This window comes from Crinia signifera, chromosome 5 (assembly GCF_055691185.1).
Source record: "Crinia signifera chromosome 5, ASM5569118v1, whole genome shotgun sequence".
NCBI classification, from domain to species: Eukaryota; Metazoa; Chordata; class Amphibia; order Anura; family Myobatrachidae; genus Crinia; species Crinia signifera.
The window spans coordinates 231,846,881-231,866,094 of NC_139221.1; the positions used below are offsets into that span (position 1 = coordinate 231,846,881).

Sequence of the window (19,214 nt, forward strand, 5' to 3'; positions counted from 1 at the left end):
AATTAGCCGGGCCTGGATTAGTTGGTGGGGCTCAGCAGAACTTCACCATGCAAATGGATTGGGCCTCTATCTTAAATTCAAAAGTATGTTCAGAATCAGCCATAAAAAAACGGTTCTTATCTTTAACAACATACACCCTGGAAAATAAAATAAATAAAAATACTTGCCACATCCAGTTTATCAGCCCAGTGGGTCAAAGTCAGATGAAATTGACCAAAATGGCACTAGTGTATGGGCACCATAACACTTATCTATACCCAACCTCTTAACCTATTTTTAACCCTAATCTCTCACTTCCCAGCAATATAATTTTTTTAAGTTGTATAAATATCCTGCAAGCAAATGTTTCGAGAATTATAGTCTTGCTGTTTTCAGACTCACAGTATAAGAAACGTCTCACATAGCCAGATATATTTCTAGAGGGTATTAAAAAAAAAAAAAGCCTGAAAAATGTTTTATTCATTTGTTTGTATTTATTTTTCAGTAGTTTTTTTCTGTGTTCTCTTACAGCAACAAGAACAGGACCCAACAAATTTGTACATCTCAAACTTGCCAATTTCCATGGATGAGCAGGAACTAGAAAACATGCTGAAGCCATTTGGACATGTTATTTCCACTAGAATATTACGAGATGCCAATGGAGTGAGTAGAGGAGTAGGATTTGCCAGGTATGTTTCTTCTTTCTATTCATCATTGATTGTATATTTGTTTCTGTTTGCTTAGGCAGAAAGGTTCATTGTTCAGTTTTTATATTTTTCAATTTCAGTTTCCTAATTTGTAAAATGAAAAAAATAAATGTGTCAGTAGTGTTTCCCCAGGTGGCCAGTGGGGGGTTACATTTGTGCTCTGAAAATGCCACTAGCAATCTCCCTGAGTAATTATCATTGCCATGCTTTATTAAATAGCTAAATTGCACTCATCAACGTGTTCCTTTTGTGTAGGAAACATGCAGCCGTCTGCCTAATGATCTCCTATTATATCATCACTTGACCGAACAACATGGTGATCAGCTTGATTTTGCTAATCCAAGCAATTCAAAATCAGTGACAAACCATGCTAGATAAGCCAAGCTTTCAATGTTATAGTTACCAGGCGGATTATATAGTGGATAGTCTCGGGATTCATTGAATTTGTTCCAAATGTCTCCAGACCAAAGCCTATTGGGAAATATGGCATCTGCCCAGATTCTGGTTCCAGTAATACTTATATATACTTTTACACAGACATTGGTGATCATGGGTGGAATGGGGAGCCACCAACAGGCATATATGCTTAGTGTGAGTGCACTGGCCGTGCCACGCTAGTTGTGGAGCTGAGTTTTGCCTCTCTGCAGGTCTGCATCTGTGACACTTTACGCAACAACTCCTTTACTATACTCAACCTACATTAGCTGGTCCTTTCCCTGCTCTTCCCCACCCAGCCAGTTGTATACATCTGCATATACTAATATTTTGGGGGCATGTGCAGTCCAAATGTGCATTTTACGCTATACAAACAGGTATCACGGCATCAGGGCCAGTATATATAAGTATTATGCAACTTCCTGTATTGCACATTAATCACTATAAATGTTCTTCATATTGGAGTTATTGCTTTCTGCATTGTATAATTAAGCTGCTGTCTGTAATAAGTATTGGTCACTCAATGCTTTATGTATTGTACCTGTATATAGAACATTACACTCCTCCCAGCATAGTATATTGGTAAATGTTTTTGAATAGTGTGTTGGCTATTACAATGTTCTCTATATTGTACAGACATGACTAGAATGCACTTTGTATTGTATAGGGATCAGTAGAATACTAGCTTTTCAATAATTAAACTCTATTTTATATGATTCTAATGTCTGGAAATTTATATGTTTAATGTTTCATTGGCTCGCTTACATTAGAAAAATCATGCCCAATTAGTTTAGTTGTGTCTTGGAATCATGGGTAAAGTTTATGAAGCCCAAAATGTGCAATACAGCTTTGGTTATGTTGTGTTCCTTAATTTGTGACCAAGGTTCGTTCAGACTAAAAGGTTTTCCCAGAGGAAGATACAGCCAGCCCAGGGATTTGCCAGATTCACTGAGCTGGTAATCGGTGACGGAGAGGCGCTGCATCTGACAGGGATGCGAGAGCGACTCGCACACACTCGCGTCCCCTTCACTAGGCAGCAGATGGCGGAATCCCTGCCTGTCTCCACTTCAGGGAGATGGGCAGGGTTGGGGGGGATGGGAGAGCAGAATGGAGGCAGCGGAGGGCAGCGGTGGGCTCCGTCAGAATGGGGTGCGCCAGCGTATCATGCGCATGCCCCCTTCTGGTGGCTGGCGAACGGTAATTCTATCACCAGGAGCAATATATGGGAAGGAGCAAAAGATTGGATAGATAACAGGGATGACTTTTTATTTGTACATCAAGATTATTGAAAAAAATGCACAGAAAATTGACACACATAACAGTCCCATGTTCCCTTACTCTTTTGATGTAGGCCAAAAATGAGGGTAAAACAAGCAGTGTTTTATGAGAAACGATACCCTCTTTTTGCAATCCTAGTTTTTGGAGGCGACTCCTGCATGCAAAGCATTGGGGTGTTTTATTGGTATGTAATACATGCCATATAGCTGAAACTCAGCATCCTTCCACATATTCATAAAAATCATTAGGCATAATGGGTAAACATACTTATGTTAAATGCATAACTGTTAATTAATGCATATAGTATCTCCCAAATTTCTTTGGCATGTGCCTGGAAAAGGGGGCGTGGTCTCATTACAATGGACGTGGCTTCAATGAAAGGGAATGGCCTTGCCGGAAATGCCATGCTGTGAGCCACACCCCAATGTTGTTAGATTAGGGGCATGCACAGTACTCTATGAACTGCAGTAACGCACGCAGGGGGGGTTTCTGATTACACAGAAACCCCCCCAGGAGTCTAAGGGCCCTAGACTGAAAGCTGAGGGTCCCCTCTTTCCATAGGTACAAGAATTTTAAAAATCGGCCCTTGGGGACCGGAGATATCTGACTTCAAAGCAGTGGTCCCCATCCAAGCCTGTTAATTGCTCTTCCCAGTCAGATACTTCAGGTTCTGTCTGACTTAGAGTTTTTAATATGGTACATTCCAAAAGCTGGGACTCTCCCCCTTTGAAGAACACTAGTAGCTTGTCTCTACTGTTCCCAGAACCAGAAATATCAGCCTTCCAGCAGCTGGTTACTGCTCCAGCTCCACACACCTGGTATGTAGTTTTATATACTCATTGGCAGATTGCTCTGCCTCCTGAACTCTGATCCCCTAGTCCACAGTACCATTTCGTAGGTGGGATTCTCAAGTTATTAATTAATTCCATTAAAATCTAAGAAATGTATTTCCGGGTACTGGAGATATCTGCAGTCAAGCAAGCTGTCCTCCCACCAGAAAATTATGAATATTAAGCCCACTCTACTATACACCCCTCCTCTGCATATTAAACATCCTCTACCACCCTGGAAGTTGTGTATCAGGGCCCCTTCATTCAGCCCAATGCCCCTTTCTCCCATTGCATCTCCCACCATCTGTGCAGTAAAGGGGTAATTAGTGGAAATTACTGATCCAGGCCCTATATGCTGAGCGGTTGATATAATACCCCCTACCACCCGCGGGAAATCAAAGCTTCCCCCACCTCTACCGCTGGAGGATCGGTAGGGGCCCCAATACATTGCTATGCCCAGGGGTCTACACTGCTGTTGACGCCCCTGTATGTATATATATATATATGTATGTATATATATATTTTTTATTATTATTATTATTATTTATATACATTTGGTCTATCTATAATACTTTAACTGACCCGGCATATACTGGGTCACCTAAGTGTCCATCTCCGTGCTTTTCTCCGCCCATCTGGAAACCCCCTTCTGAAAATCCTGCGTTTGCCCCTGAACTGGTTGACATGCCCTCTGCCCTTCCTTCTCTCCAGTGAATATATGCTGCATGCATGGGTACGACTTCTATTCATCACTTGTTCTGCAAAGCAACGCAGCAGGTGAGAGGCGTCCTCCCAGCACCCACTTTCCTACAGCAGGACATCAGGTAAGATAGTGGAATAGTGCACAAAAGCAGGACTGTTCCACAAATCAGGATGGTTTGGAGGTACAGTAGCTTAATGTGACAGTCGGAAACCTGGATTGAATACCGCCCTAACCATTAAAATGTGACTGGAAAATAAAGGCAATCCTTAACCCCTTCAGTTGTGGTTTTTTTAGGGAGTGCTCCCCACTGGGTGAGTTTTTTATGGGGAGCGCTCCCTAAAAAAAAAACCACCACTATCTCTCCGGGTTCGGGCACCGCCACTGAACCGTCAATCAGTCGCTGCTCACCCCTGTGTCCTGGCTCCCCGTCCCTACATGCTGCGACCCGGCTTGTCATAAGCCGGCGCAGCAGGCTGTAATGTAACAACCCAGGGGAGGGGGGGGCGGGGTGAGCCGGGGATGCGGTGTAGGGGAGGGAGCCAAGCAGCGATCAAGCTGCCTGAGTTCACTGAGCCCGGCGCTAATCACTGGCAATCCCGAGAATTTTCCAGGCTTGCCAGCCTGGGCATTAAGGCATAGCCCAGAAAATTCTTGGGATTGCCAGTGAAGGGGTTAAGCCGGATTCGGTATGAAATCCTGACGGTCAAAATCCTGACAGGGTCATAATACCGACAAGGACAAAATCCCGACAAGGACAAAATCCCGACATTTAAAATGCCGACAAGGACATAATCCCGACATTTAAAATCCCAACAGGGTCAAAATACCGACATATAGAATGTACAGGTGAAAAAGTCAACATGACTTTCCGTCGACAGGTCGCGAGGTCGACATGGGATTTTTCACTGTTTTTTAAACCGAATGTCAACACAGTCGACATGGACACAGTTGGGAGTGAACCGCAGCCCCTCGCATCGTTCGCTTCGCTTTTTATTATCGAATTTTAAATGTCGGGATTTTATCCTTGTCGGGATTTTGTCCTTGTCGGTATTATGACCCATTCGGGATTTTGACCCTGTCGGGATTTTGACCGTCAGGATTTTGACTGCATCCCGTTAAGCCACATGCATTTCACCTTGCTATGTACTTATATCATATTATTATTATTATTATTATTATTATTAGTAGTAGTAATAATAATAACATGTATTAATATGGCACCACAAGGGTTACTCAGCGCATCACAATACATAAAAGTGCAAAAAAACAAGAAAAAAAATGAATTACAGTACAAGGCAATTTAGGACAAGAACATGGTAAGTAAAGACAGTTGTCTGAGGGGACAGGACACTGAAGTATTTATTAGAGTGTAAAGTGGCAGAGAGTTAGGTGAAATGAGTAACATGTAAAATATATAGTGATATAAATATATATATATATATTTTTTTTTTTTTTTCTAAGATACGAAAAACCACATGAGGAGAGTGAGGGCCCTGCATTTTCATGTAATTCCACTGATAAGCTCTGTCACTTGCCCAATAGTACTGTAGGTGAACTACATAAAAAAGAGTTTTTATATTGTGGGATTGCATTTTAGTTTGGTGTTAGAGTAAACACGGTCAACTTGATGACTCTAGCTATTCCATCTCTTGCCCTTGGCTATGTCCCATGTTCATATACCTCACCTGAATGACCTGTTGAACCTACTGAAAAAATCTTTTGACCCAGAATGCACATTACTGTGATAATAGCAGGAGCACAACACTTACTTGCTTATCTGTGCACTAGAAAGAGTAGTTGTTGCAATTTAAGAGCATGTGAAAAATTCCTCCATTATGTTTGGAACGTTTTCACAAATTGACTCATACATCAAAAGTGTCATTTAGCTTGGGACAGTCCATGCTGTATTTCTGAACAGCCACAGCAGTGTTTTAGATTATCTTAATATTTATGTGACACTTCTCAACAAAAGCTTGAAGTTTGACCCATGCACTAGTTTAATTTCACCTTAAATCCCAGCTAGGCAACTGATAAGATCAATACTGCTAGCAGCATCTGCATATAAATGGTTCTAAAGCATTTAGATGCATTTCAGGGCACGTACACTAATACAGTCTCATTTTAGACTTTTATCACCTGTGGCGGTTTTTACCTATGGGCTGCAGCACTGCAGCCCCACCAGGTAAACTCCGCCACTGTGCTCAGGGTTAGTGAAGCCAGATGCTGTCAATGAGACTGCACTGGCTTCTTCACTGTGACTGGCAGTCCTATTGGAAGTCTGACCTGCCACTCACTCAAGGCAGTCCCACTTGGAGTTGTTACATCGTGGTCAATTCTGCGCATGTGCCAGTCCTAGTGCCTGTCTTCTGTAGTGTATAGGCACCGGGACTGCGGCGGGACCAGCAGCGGTGGTGAGACCGGCATCATGGCCAGCAGAAGCACCCCTCCTATAATGAGATAGGACCTGCCGCTGCTTAACACCATGTTTTAATGCTAATAAAAGCCTGTAAACTAGAATAGGAATGTGACACATTGTTTTAGGTGATGTCACGCCAGTCCGGATTTGTATTACAGGTGGACTTTGCACCCATTTACTTGTGTTTATCAACACATTGCGGTCAATAAAATATCAAATCCAGGGAGAGGCGGAAATACCATTGGTGCAGCAGGTGCATTGCATCAAGGCCCCTGAGGACTAAGAGGCCCATTGTTGCCCAGACCAGCAATGACTCATTGGATTGGGATAGAAGAGGGGGCCCAAATTATATTTCTGCACCTGGGCCTGCTACTCACAAGTTCCACAACTCAATCCAGGGGGAGATGTACTTATCTTTGGGAAGTGATAAAGTGGAGAGAGAGATAAAGTACCAACCAATCAGCTTCCGGAAAATAGCCTGTAAGGTGACAGTTAGGAGCTTCATTCTCATTTGATATGCAGATTCATTGGGTTAAGCTTCTTTATAACAATCTTGACATCCTATTGAAACATTTATTGCAACTCACAATGTATATACTGTATTATTACTTTATTACAAAGAAGCAGGTTTCTTTCCATGTGCTTCGTCCATCTTACTGTAGTCTGGTTGGTGGTGAACACCACTGCAGATGAAACGAATGCCAAGCCACCAATTGATATCTCAGAACTAAGACCCTGATTGTGAAATCCAAGAACTAAATGGACATTTTCTTTCCAATATTCCTTTTCAAGTAATGGCATATTTTCTGCTCTTGGCTCACTGGCCTTTTCTTTTTTTTCTGCCTTTGCCTTCAAAGAACAAAGCTTATTGAGGTTTTCACTCTTGGCAGCTCCCATATTGTATTCTTTTCTGGGATTGCCTTTGCTTATTAAAATGTGCCCAGTGTATTAAAATGAAATTGTCACTACTGTTTGATGCCGCCTAACACTGTTTGACACCAACTGCCTGCAGCTACAGAAAGCAGATCTTCATTCTACTTAGACTTTTAGAGACAATAGTCCCCAAAGACTAGCTTCAGACAGTCATTTAGTTTATGTTCTCTGAAGTCAAAATGAAAAAAAAAATGGAGTTTTATGTTGTGGAAGACATGCATCCTTACATTATTTGTAGATCAGATTAAGAGCACATGAAAATTAAAAACAAATATCCTACCAAGCAGTTGCGTTCATGTGTATTTATGCTGTTGTTTGATCAGTTGGCTTCTGGAATGCATTGCGATAAATACTGGTGACACTGCACGCGTAAGTATTCTGTTAGTGTTGTAATGGTTTATACGCTACAATAAATATTTTTAAACAATGTATAAGGGAATCTGGGTGTGGATCATTTGGTTGACATTCAATAGGTGGACAATTATTGGTCGACAGTAAATATGTTGACATATGAAAAGATCGACCGGCTATAGGTCAGCATTGACAAAAGTACAACACAAGTTTGTGTTTAGGTTTCTGTTATAAGCTATAACATTGACGTAAAAAATGTAATTGTAAACATTACTATAGAATGTACGGTATTTTTTAGAAAATTTAAGAACATGATACGCGAGACTGTTCCATCTAGTGGGAGTGTCAATGGAGTTTAATGGTTATGTAAGCCAACTTCCATAGCGTGCGGATGGAGATGGGATGCCTATTTCGGAAAAAGAATTGTTTGCACCCAGCATGAAACAAGTGTAGGTCCAGGCACTAGTGATTATGGCTGGGGCTGCAGATAGGAAACTAGTAGGCATAATGACATTCCACATGCTCACAGTGCCATTTTTTAGTAAGTAAATATCCGTGGCCATACATAAAAGTGGTCACTGCCTGGGACCCATTGTGTGTAAGTTTGCACTTTGTAACAAATGCTCAAGGGCTATTGAACACTGTGGTGGTTGCCCATGAAGCAAGCATGCAACCATTCCGAATATGTGTATGATCAGTCAGTTAAAGAGATATTGACTATTGCATTTAATTCAAAAGCATAATTGAAACCAGGAAATGGGCAGTTACAATGTAACCAAACAGGCGTTGATCTGAGACACAATATTGCCACTGGAACCATTTGTAACAAGTTTAGACTATTCAATATATCCAATCCATCCCTGGTCTGTAGAAGCCCCTACTAAAGCACTTGCATGAAATATTTGCAGAAGAGACCTTCTGCAAATATTACAGAGGGCCTGATTCTGGATCACTTGCAAAAGTAAATCCACTCTCTTTTGGACAAAACCATGGCACTGCAGGGGGGGGGGGGGGGCAGATGTGACATGAGCAGAGAGAGTTACATTTGGGTGAGTTATTTTGTTTCTGTGCAGAGTAATTACTGTCTGCTTTATTTTTACACTGCAATATAGATTTCAGTTTAAAGTACAAACCCCACCCAAATCTAACTCTCTTTGCACATGTTACATCTGCCCCACCTGCAGTGCACATGGTTTTGTCCATTAGAGAGATAATTTGTTTTTGCAAGTTAACCAGAATAAGGCTCAGAATCCAGTTGTAGATCAGAAATAAGAAGCACAGTATCTTTATCAACAGCAGTGCAGGCCAGCAGGGGGCACACCAGTTTTGGAAATATAAAGTAAATATACAGTATGTGATTTTAATGCAACATAAACCATCATCATCATTATTATTGTTATTAGTATTATTAATAATAGTAGTAGTGTATTATTTACTATTTATGTGCATAGGCATATGGAGGGAGGATAGATATATTAATGTTAAACGTTAATTGGTACTTTGAGACGTCGCTCACTAAGGGATAGATTCAATTAAGTGATAGGCTCTGTCTTATTCTTGTGTGATATCTGTTTGGAGAGTGCACATGTATTTCATTATACACTTGGAATAGTAATTACAGCTAAAGGTTTTCATATCTTAAAACAAAATGTGGGGACTATTTGGATATCCTTCTAAGGAGACAATATAAGTAAATGAAATGTAGCCATGTACAGTATCACCAATACATACAATAGTCCAACACATTTCTCATTTTACTGCACACCTCGCTAGGGATGTTGTAAAATGAGCAGAGTATCGGTTAGCAAAGCAAAGCAAAAAGCATGCAAATGGGCAAAAACCATGTTGCACTGCAGGTGGGGCAGATTCATTATTTATTTATTTACAGTTTCTTATATAGCGCAGCATATTCCATTGCGCTTAACAATTGGAGACAACAGTGATTAAACAAATTGGATAGATACAAACCAACATGGAGGTAGGAGGGCCCTGCTCGCAAGCTTACAATCTATATGGATAATAGAAGGGATACATAAGGATAGAAATCCATAGCATTGCAGTCCCATCAGATTACAAGACAGTCCTGATGGGAGGCAATTAACTTATAGTGTGTACACACGTTAGATGTGCCTTAAGATCCTATCCACGATCTGATCAGATAGGATCGTGGTTAGGATCTTAAGGCACATCCGATTTGCATCCTATCTTGACTATATAGTGCAGATCTGCACTATATAGACAAGGCAGCCAAGACTTTCTGGCTTCCGATACGTGAACGCGCATCAGGATCGGATCGGGATCGCAAGGGTTAAAACCCTTGCGGTCTGCATCCGATGTTGATCCGATGCCAATCCGGTGTTGACTATATCGTCAACATCGGAAAGGAAATCGGACCCTGTGTACACAGCATTAGATATAAATGCTACTGTGTGGGGTCCTGAATATAATAAGCTTGCCTGAAGAAGTTAGTTTTCAGGGAACGCTTGAAAGTTTGAAGGCTAGAGGAGAGTCTTAATGTGCGTGGAAGGGCATTCCATAAGGTGGGAGCTGCCCGACAAAAATCCTGCAAGTGTAAATGGGAGCAAGTAATGAGTGTGGATGAGAGACGCAGATGTAATGTGGGCTGAGAGAGATAGATTTGAGTGGGGTGTCTTCAAACTGAATTCTAAATTCCAATGTACAAATTAAGCTTTCTAACATCTGTGCACTACATGCAAAAGCAGCCAGCGTCTACCTTGCACAGAAACAATATACATGTATTTGCTCCCCTCTGGTTTGTTCCAGACATAAAATTACATGATTTACATGCCTTACTGAATCTGGCCCACAGTGTTTTGTCATCACGAGCATCCCCACATATTCTGATCGCACATTGCCAATATTGAATTTAGTTGAACTTAAACTGTAAGTATTGCTCTGCCACATATACTGGTTATTTCTTCTGTATAAATCTGAAGAAGTTATAGGGGGTTATTTTGGTTCACTTCTTCTGGCAAATTCCTTCTTATATGGACAAAACCATGTGCAGTGCAGGGGGACAGATGTAAAATGTGCAGAGAGAATAAGATTTGGGTGAGTTATTTTGTTTCTGTGCAGGGAAAATACTGACTGCTTTATTTTTACACTGCAATATAGATCTCACTTTGAAGTAAAACCCCACCCAAATCTAACTCTCTCTGCAAAAGTAACATCTACCCCACCTGCAGTGCACATGGTTTTGTCCATCTAAGAAGGAATTTGCCAGAAAAAGTGAACCAAAATAACCCCCTCTGTCTGTATTCCCTCTTCTACTTGTTTGTCGACTTCAGCTCGGCTTTCAACACAATCATACCCAACATTCTCCACCCCAAACTCCTCCACCTAGGAGTCCCTGAAGCTACGTGTTCTTGGATTGTGGACTTTCTGACTGATAGAAAACAAGTTGTGAAAGCAGGGGAATTCACCTCCCAAGTGCGGTCCATCAGCACAGGAGCCCCCCAGGGTTGTGTCCACTCACCCCTGCTCCTCTCCCTGTACACCAACATCTGAACCTCAGAGGTGCAATCAGTAAAGATAATCAAATGCGCAGATGACACTACCGTCATTGGCCTTATCAAGGACAGGGATGAATTGGCCTACAGACAAGAAGTGGACCAATTGGCCCGGTGGTGCAGCAGCAACAATCTAGAGCTCAACCAACTTAAAACCATTGAGATGGTAGTGGACTTTAGGAAGAAGGCTGTTGTTGGTGTTCCTCCACTAACAATTGCTGACAGTGTGGTGTCACTAGTGTAATCCTTCAAGTTCTTAGGAACCACAATCTCCTGGGACCTTAAATGGGGCCCAACACTGATACTATTGTTGGAAAAGCGCAGAAGAGGATATTCTTCCTTAGGCAACTGAGGAAGTTCAACATCCCACAGAAGCTTCTGCTCCTCTTCTACTCCGCAATTGTGGAGTCTGTACTGTGCTCCTCAATGCTGTTCTGGTACGGCTCCACCAGCGAGAGAGAGACAAATGTAGACTCCAAAAGGTAGTCAGAACGGCGGAGAAGATAATCGGGACAGACCTTCCCTCTGTCCAGGACCTGTACCTGTCCAGAGCAAAAAAGCAGGCAACGAAGATAGTCAAGGACCAACTGCATCCTGGCCATGGCTTGTTTATCCTGCTGCCATCATGCAGACACTACAGGGCTATTCCCACCAGGTCCACCAGAAGCCTAAAAAGTTTCTTTCCTCAAGAGGTTCACCTGTTGACATGTGATCTCATGAACACCTCACTGTCTAGTCACGCCATAACCCTTTGCACATAATCTAACACGGTGTCTCCTCAGAATAACTTTCTATATGACTGTACATGTTCCCCCACCTGTTTATATTGTTTATTGTTTATACTGTATGCTGTTTACTTTGTTACCCACCTGGCTGCTGCACAGCAAACCGAAAACAAATTCCTAGTATACGCAAGTATACCTGGCCAATAAAGCTGCTTCTGATTCTGATTCCTAATTTCCTCTCCATTTCAGAGCTGTCCTCTAATAAATATAGTGCACCCCAAGAGACTGACACTATATAATTGGCATAATTGTTATTATTTACTTACAGTATATAAAAGGCTTTCCAATTTGAATAAGTGTACTAAGTTGTGTCATCATTTGTATGTTGCACATAATTTATACATCATGTATATAATTATCTGTAGTGTTACATAAACAGTAATTACAATGGTATACCTTTATTCAGCGTTCCCATTATATTATAAGATTATAATCCAAGTAGACTACAGAATCCAGCTACCTTTTAATGTTTAATTAGAATGCCATTTGTGATAGCATTGCACAATGATACACTTTATTTTAAGCCAATAATGCTGTTTCAATTTTATTACAGAATGGAGTCTACTGAAAAATGTGAAGTGGTCATTCAGCATTTCAATGGGAAATATTTAAAAACACCTCCAGGTGTACCAGGTAGGTGTGAAATATTTATTACCTAAATAAATGAATGAATAAATAAATTGTTATTATTATTATTATTATTATTATTATTATTATTATTATTATTATTATTATTACAATATCTATACATAATATTTTAAATTGTGGTTTATTTGGAATAAATCAATGCTTAAAGAAAAAGGTTATTAAATCATGAAAAGGATTTATGTGTATTAACCTTTTTTTGCAGCTAAACCTAAAATACTTGCTTTATTAATACAACGAAAACATACTTATATGCTTAGGGATGAATTCACACAAGGTCAAATTGCATTTGGAATTTATTGCATAGGCATCACATTAATCATGTAAACTGTGCTGAGTGATAAGAAAATAGTGAATATATAATTGAAAACAGGAAACCCCACTATGCAGGCAGCAATGTTAGTATCAATACTTCCAAAACATCCCAAAAACATATTGATACTAATGTTACAGTATATAGCATATAGCAAAAGTTTGCAACAACATGCATTTAATCATAGACAACACCCATATGTGGAGATAGACATGCCCTTTAAGCAATGTGATACACCCCATTGACAGTGCTCCGCGTGGTGCATCCTAAATGAATCTCCTTCATTCTCTTTTTTTCAAAAGAAGGCAATTAGAACAGGTGCAGAATCCTTATCAGTTGTGGGGGAATTAGGGCTGTTGCAAATACACAAATTTAGATTTTAGTTGCTTTCATTTGTTACGTATTAAGGAAAAATATATCTTATGTGTTACACAGTTCTTTTTTTTTTAAACCGAAATGCACAATGCATGTGTTTTGTATCATTGTTTCAATGCTGAAATGCAGTGCTTATGTGGTGAACTGATGGTTTTTGTGCTTTTCGTATTTCCCCACATGAGCTAGAGTACAACAGCAGATCCTCCTGTCCTGCTTAGCTAAATCAAGATGAAACTGCATTAATATTTAAGAGGTTATATAGAGTGAACCTTCATTTCATATTTTCTCTGCACAGTATACAGTAGTTGTCCTATATTCCTACTGTTGGGGAGCGATATTGACTTTGATGTTATTTTCTGTTATAACATGTACAGGTGTGAATTTATTCAAATAACACTAATCATAGGGCAATGGGAGCCAGCACCATAAGCCTGCATAAGTGTTACTTTAGTGAAGAGTCATTTTTGGTTGTCGCTGGGATACTCATAACTGGTTGGCTTGTGGTAAAGTTTTATAATCCTGTAATAGTGATAATTGGCAACCGTAAAGGCATTGTACTCATACCTGTATTGACTGATTTAATTAGGATTATTAAGCAGACATTTTTACAATCATTTACATTAACACATAGGTACTTTGCATGCTATTTTATTAGGAAACGCTTGTGGCGGAGGTTGTGCAGCATGGTGTTACTTTTGATAAGTTTGAGCATAAGTAGGGAAATCAAAAATCACCTTAAACCCTAAAATAATACAATAGCCACCTTCATGATAGTGTACAGATTGATGATAGTGTGCATCTGAAAAGTGTTTAGGACCCTTAAAAGATATCAATCGGCTGATTGTTACGTTTTTAATTCAGAGTCGAAAAATGATATCAAGTAAGTGTTTTTCAACAAAGGGGGAATTCAATTGGCAGTGAAGAGTGTGAATTGCTAATGCCATGGTATAAAGGCTGACAATGGAAGCCTATCTTGAACTCTTTGCCTGACTAGTTGAATGCCTGATTCGCACAAAAGTGTTTGCCATCCTATAGTATATGCAGCAAACACTTTTGGGTGAGAGCCCACTGCTGTGTTGATTTGGCAGGGCAAATGCATTCACCTACAATTGAATTCCCCCAATGTCTCTAATCTGCATTTGGGAATATTAAAATGCCTGCAATATGAAAATAGTTAAAAATACTCATCTAATCCCAGCTACAAGATCACAATCTCATGTCTCATCTAGGCAACACCTACATCCCATCCACATCATATAACCTATCATTCAGTTGTATGTCTTTATTGGCAAAATTGAAATATTTAAAAACTTAAGAGCCTCATTAATTATTAAGGGGTATGCCAGAGGTTATGTCATGACATTTTAGCTTAAAATAGAGAGATTGTTTTGTCCTGCAACAGCTTTTTAGCATTGTGCTGTAGTGGGATCTTGTGTTTACACATTACAACCAGTTCCCTTTGAAATGAATGGCTGGCGTTCGTGGGCATATCCATGCAACCCATTGAAGTTTATGTAAAACATGTGCGTGCATTGTACCTATGCACGCACATGTTTTACATAAACTTGTGTATGCATTGCAGCAACAACTTAAAAGAACATATCCATATTTTAAACCTACTTATGGGCTGGGATATAAAAGCTGATTTAATTCCCTTATCCGATGTCTAATTTAATACTGTAACAAAAAGTCACTGTTTGGGAATCCCCTGGAACATAGAATAGATTTAGGATGGAACAATAATTGAGCTGGTTGTAGCTGCTTGTTTTAATTGTATAAATGGAAATAATTTTGCTAAGCAAAATGTGGTGGTAACACAGCGGTTGAACGTTCTAAGGACAAGAGGTGGGACATAGGAATGGAAAACATTGGTAGAAATAACAGTGAAAGATTATAGTAAAACAATAAAAAATAATAAATAAAATAAATAAAAATAAAAGTAAATAAAAATAAAAACAATTTTTTGTTTACAGCCCCCTTTGGGCATCTTTGGTGTGGAGCGAACCAGTGTTATAGAGTCCTGGGGTTTGACTGGACACTTTCCATAACCTTTCCCTACCTTTGGTTTGGTCAACATCTCAGCGTTGGTCCGCAGTGGACTTCAATGACGCCACCCGCCGGCGCCTCGTTGTTGCCATGCTTGTCGAGTCTTCATCTGCGTTATCTGAATCAGGGGGATATTTTATTCCTATGGCTCACACTTCAAAGTCGGCAGACAAGGGGGAGGAGTCATCATCCTTGACAGAAAATTCAAGTAGTTCCCTCTACTCTACGTAGCAACATGTGTGCTCTCCCAGCCAGTGAGTGCTGTGTGCATAGTGCAGCAGAGACACTGACCTATGGACTCATATACACTGTCATCACCAGGAACCACCACAGCCTATGATGCACTGTGATCAGAAGCATCGATTTCCAAACTGTGTGGAACATAGAATTGAGTGAGCGGCTGGCAAGGTTTTCTTGTAATCCTCTCCAAAAACAAGTCACCCTTGCCGCAGATACTCACCGGCAGCATTGAATAACGCCCAGTGTGTCACCGTGAACATAATCAGAACATACAGAAAGTACAGAGTAAGAAAAACTAAGTGCCATGATTTAGCACTAAGCAGTTTAACTGTAAAAATGAACAACAAAGTTACCAATGCCCAACTAGCCAGTATAGTATTTCTAGTTATATGCTCATATACATACTGTAATGTTTCCAAGTTAGATTTTTGTATATGTACATTATATACGAGCAAACTTAATATTCTACAGCAGAATGTCCTTATTAAACTAAGCAGCACTTAAAGGGACTCCTGTAATAGGATATCAATTTCATTTTGTGATGTATACTTTTATGATAGCTATTAGTTTTGTAATCAGTGATATAAAAGTAAGATCCCAACTCATAGCTTTAATTATATTTTATATGAACATGCAAATTACCAATTAATAAATATCAATAAAATATCCACTCTGGTTTAGAGGAAACTTTATATGGCAATGTGATTTAAGCAAAAAAACATCTGGCGCAAATACTTTTATGAACTGACTAATTTGAGAAGTGACCAACTCAACATGCGCATAAAAATATGCAGTATAGAGGCCCTCACTCAGTAAGGGTTACACGTGATAAACTGCTCACAGTCGCTTAGCATACAGTATACGATTCTTAGGCAATGCCAATGCAGGAGGAGGTGTATACCACCCCCAGAGGTGGATTTTCCACAAAGCAACCTAGATACCTGCCTAGGGCCCAGCAGGTCCCAAGGGGCCCAATAAAGATATCATGGACATCCAAAACGTTCCCAGAGGAGCAATGTGTGACTACTGTGTGATGTCATGACATCATATGGTCCTGCCCACACTACCAAAGTCCATTTGATGTTCATTGATAGGATAAAAAAAAAAAGATTGGACACAAAAAAATGGTTTCCTCCACTGTATGTAGGCAGTCAGTTTACATTAAATGTGACACAGGTATAAGGCCTACTTTCAAAAGGCCTAGAGCTTGATTTGGATTTGTATAAAATGTTGATGTCCACGCAGCTGAGTAGACTGTGCACGCGCCAAGGTACTCATCGATGCCACATGCAATCAGCAGCAAAAATATAGTGCTGTGGATTGTTTAAGGAGGGACCCAAACTGGTATCTCGCCAAGGGCCCTATGGGTCTAAATACACCCCAAACCACCCCCTGTCTGCATTTGAGATCACATAAAAATTTGATGCAATAATAGTTTAAGAGGAACATTGTGACCATCAGTCCTGGTGTCCCTCTGCGACTGCAGCCTGAGCAAGTCTAACCTTACTCAGGCTTCCTGTCCACAGCCCAGCTTGCAAGGCCAAGGAAATGGGGATAGAAACATCAGACGCCCACATCCCCCAACCCTCCTTGCGAACACCTCAGCCTGTCAATCAGGCAGAGGCATTCACTGTTCTGCGTGGTTATCGCAAGAAGCTTCAACGTGCAGGACAGCACCACCAGGCATTATGCGAGTTGAATTACTTGTGTAATCCAACCTGAATGAACCTCATAGTACACTTTTTTTTGATTGTGTCTATTTCAATGCATGTTTGGTACACAAATCGGTAACTTTAATACTCCTTTCACATCGCACCTTGGACCCACATTATTGCTGGTGTATGGACCTGGGATAAGGTTCTGTGTGAAAGCACCATAGTTTATAACCCAGGTCAACAAACCCAGCAATCCAACCTGGGTTATAAGAAGGGTTACACCTGGGTTTAATGTGAAAGCGCCGGACCCAGGTCTGACCTGGCTTTGCGATGTTAAAGGGGTATTAAGGGAAGGTCTCTCATACACTGGAGTGAGATAAAGTGGAGAATGACAAAATATCAATCAGGCTGAATTTGTAAAATGACAGTCAGAGGCTGTTTGTCTGGTACTTTATGTCTCTTCACCTTATCTCTCTTCAAGATTTGGTACCTATCTTCCTAATTAAGACCCATCATGAGTACAGACTTTTACAGTTCTCATCCCCCCCCCAAAAAAAGAAAAGGTTATGTTATAAAACCTAGACTCATGATAGACAGTCATATGATCGACCACTAATGGTAGACAGTTACAAAGTCGACAGGTAAAAGGTCGACATGGTTAAAAGGTCGACATGAAAAAAAGGTCGGCATGGTCAAAAGGTCGACAGACAAAAGGTCAACATGGAAAAAGGTTGACATGAGTTTTTAATGTTTTTAGGGTGTCTATGTCGACATAGGTCGACATGGACATTGTCTAAGTGTACCACATCCTCTCGCATGGCTCGCTGTGCTCACCATGCTTCAGGCTCGGCACACTATTTTATTCTCCCTCCATGCCCTAGTGGATGGTAGGGCATGAAATACCGCCGGTCGGCACAAGAATTTTGTAAAAAAAAAATGCATGTCTACCTTTTTCATGTCGACCTTTTCCGTGTCGAACTTTTGACCAATTCGACCATTAGACCCTGTTGACCTATTGTATGTCGATCTTTAAACCCTGCCAACTTTTTGACTGTCTACCTTTTGACCCTGTAGACCTTTTCACTGTCGACCATTAGTGCTCGACCATATGACTATCATGAGTCAGTCTATGATCAGTCCGGATACCAAAAGAAAAATGGCATACTGCATATACTGCACTGTATAAATGCAATCACTTATGCTTATATTGGGTGCAGCGCCCCAAACAAGTTTCATGTCATGTGCACAACAGTCATTAGTTCCATGGAGAGAATAGTTGTTAAAATAGATTTTGTATCATCCTTTTCAGTGTTTCCATCCATCATTATTCTGTGTTATATATTCGATTCTACCAACTGCAGCCTAGTTTGTGTGGATGGATATAGTCATTTTCTGCTAAGTGCTCTGATCCAAAGTTGCATAAAATCTTTAAAAATTATTTCTTCTAAATCATTAGTATTTATGAATATTTCATTTTAATGGGAATCTGAATCTCCTGATTAGATTTTGTAGAAGTTTTCATTTTCCTCCAAGGAACAAAACATTGCATTAGTATTTCTTCTTCAGAATTATACCACATGAATTTCCCAGTTGTATCCAGATTAACATTAATTCTTCTTATTCATTTATGTCCATTTAGAACTGACTCACATACAGTACATTGCTGTAACACATCACTAGTTCTCCTTTTGTTTCTTATAAAGTTATATACTGTAGTTAAAACTGCCGAGTACTGGTGAATACTTTCAAATGATTGTGTGTGTAACAGACAGTCCAACACATAACAAAAATGTATCAATGTGTATTCAAACTGACTCAAATAATGCAATCCTCCCGCATTGCCCAGGCAGCCCCCCCCCCCCCCCCCAGCCCCCTTCATTGCTGCACAAAATGTGGGCCCGCTGCAAGGGAACAAAATGCAAATGCAAATCGCGTAATTTTGCTTAATTTTAGCCCCTCCCCAATCCGCGGACCGGCAAATTGCATTGTTTGA

General features: G+C 40.3%; 1 protein-coding gene across 7 annotated transcripts in view; it reads left to right on the plus strand.

Moving 5' to 3' along the window:
- The window catches only part of RBMS3 (RNA binding motif single stranded interacting protein 3), a 545,406-nt gene that overhangs the window by 416,568 nt on the left and 109,624 nt on the right, over nucleotides 1–19,214 (plus strand). For all 7 annotated transcript variants that reach the window (XM_083188643.1, XM_083188638.1, XM_083188637.1 and 4 more), the window contains exons 5-6: nucleotides 511–668; nucleotides 12,501–12,580. In XM_083188643.1, the coding sequence (XP_083044769.1) occupies nucleotides 511–668; nucleotides 12,501–12,580 (238 nt within the window). The remainder of the gene's footprint in view (nucleotides 1–510; nucleotides 669–12,500; nucleotides 12,581–19,214) is intronic.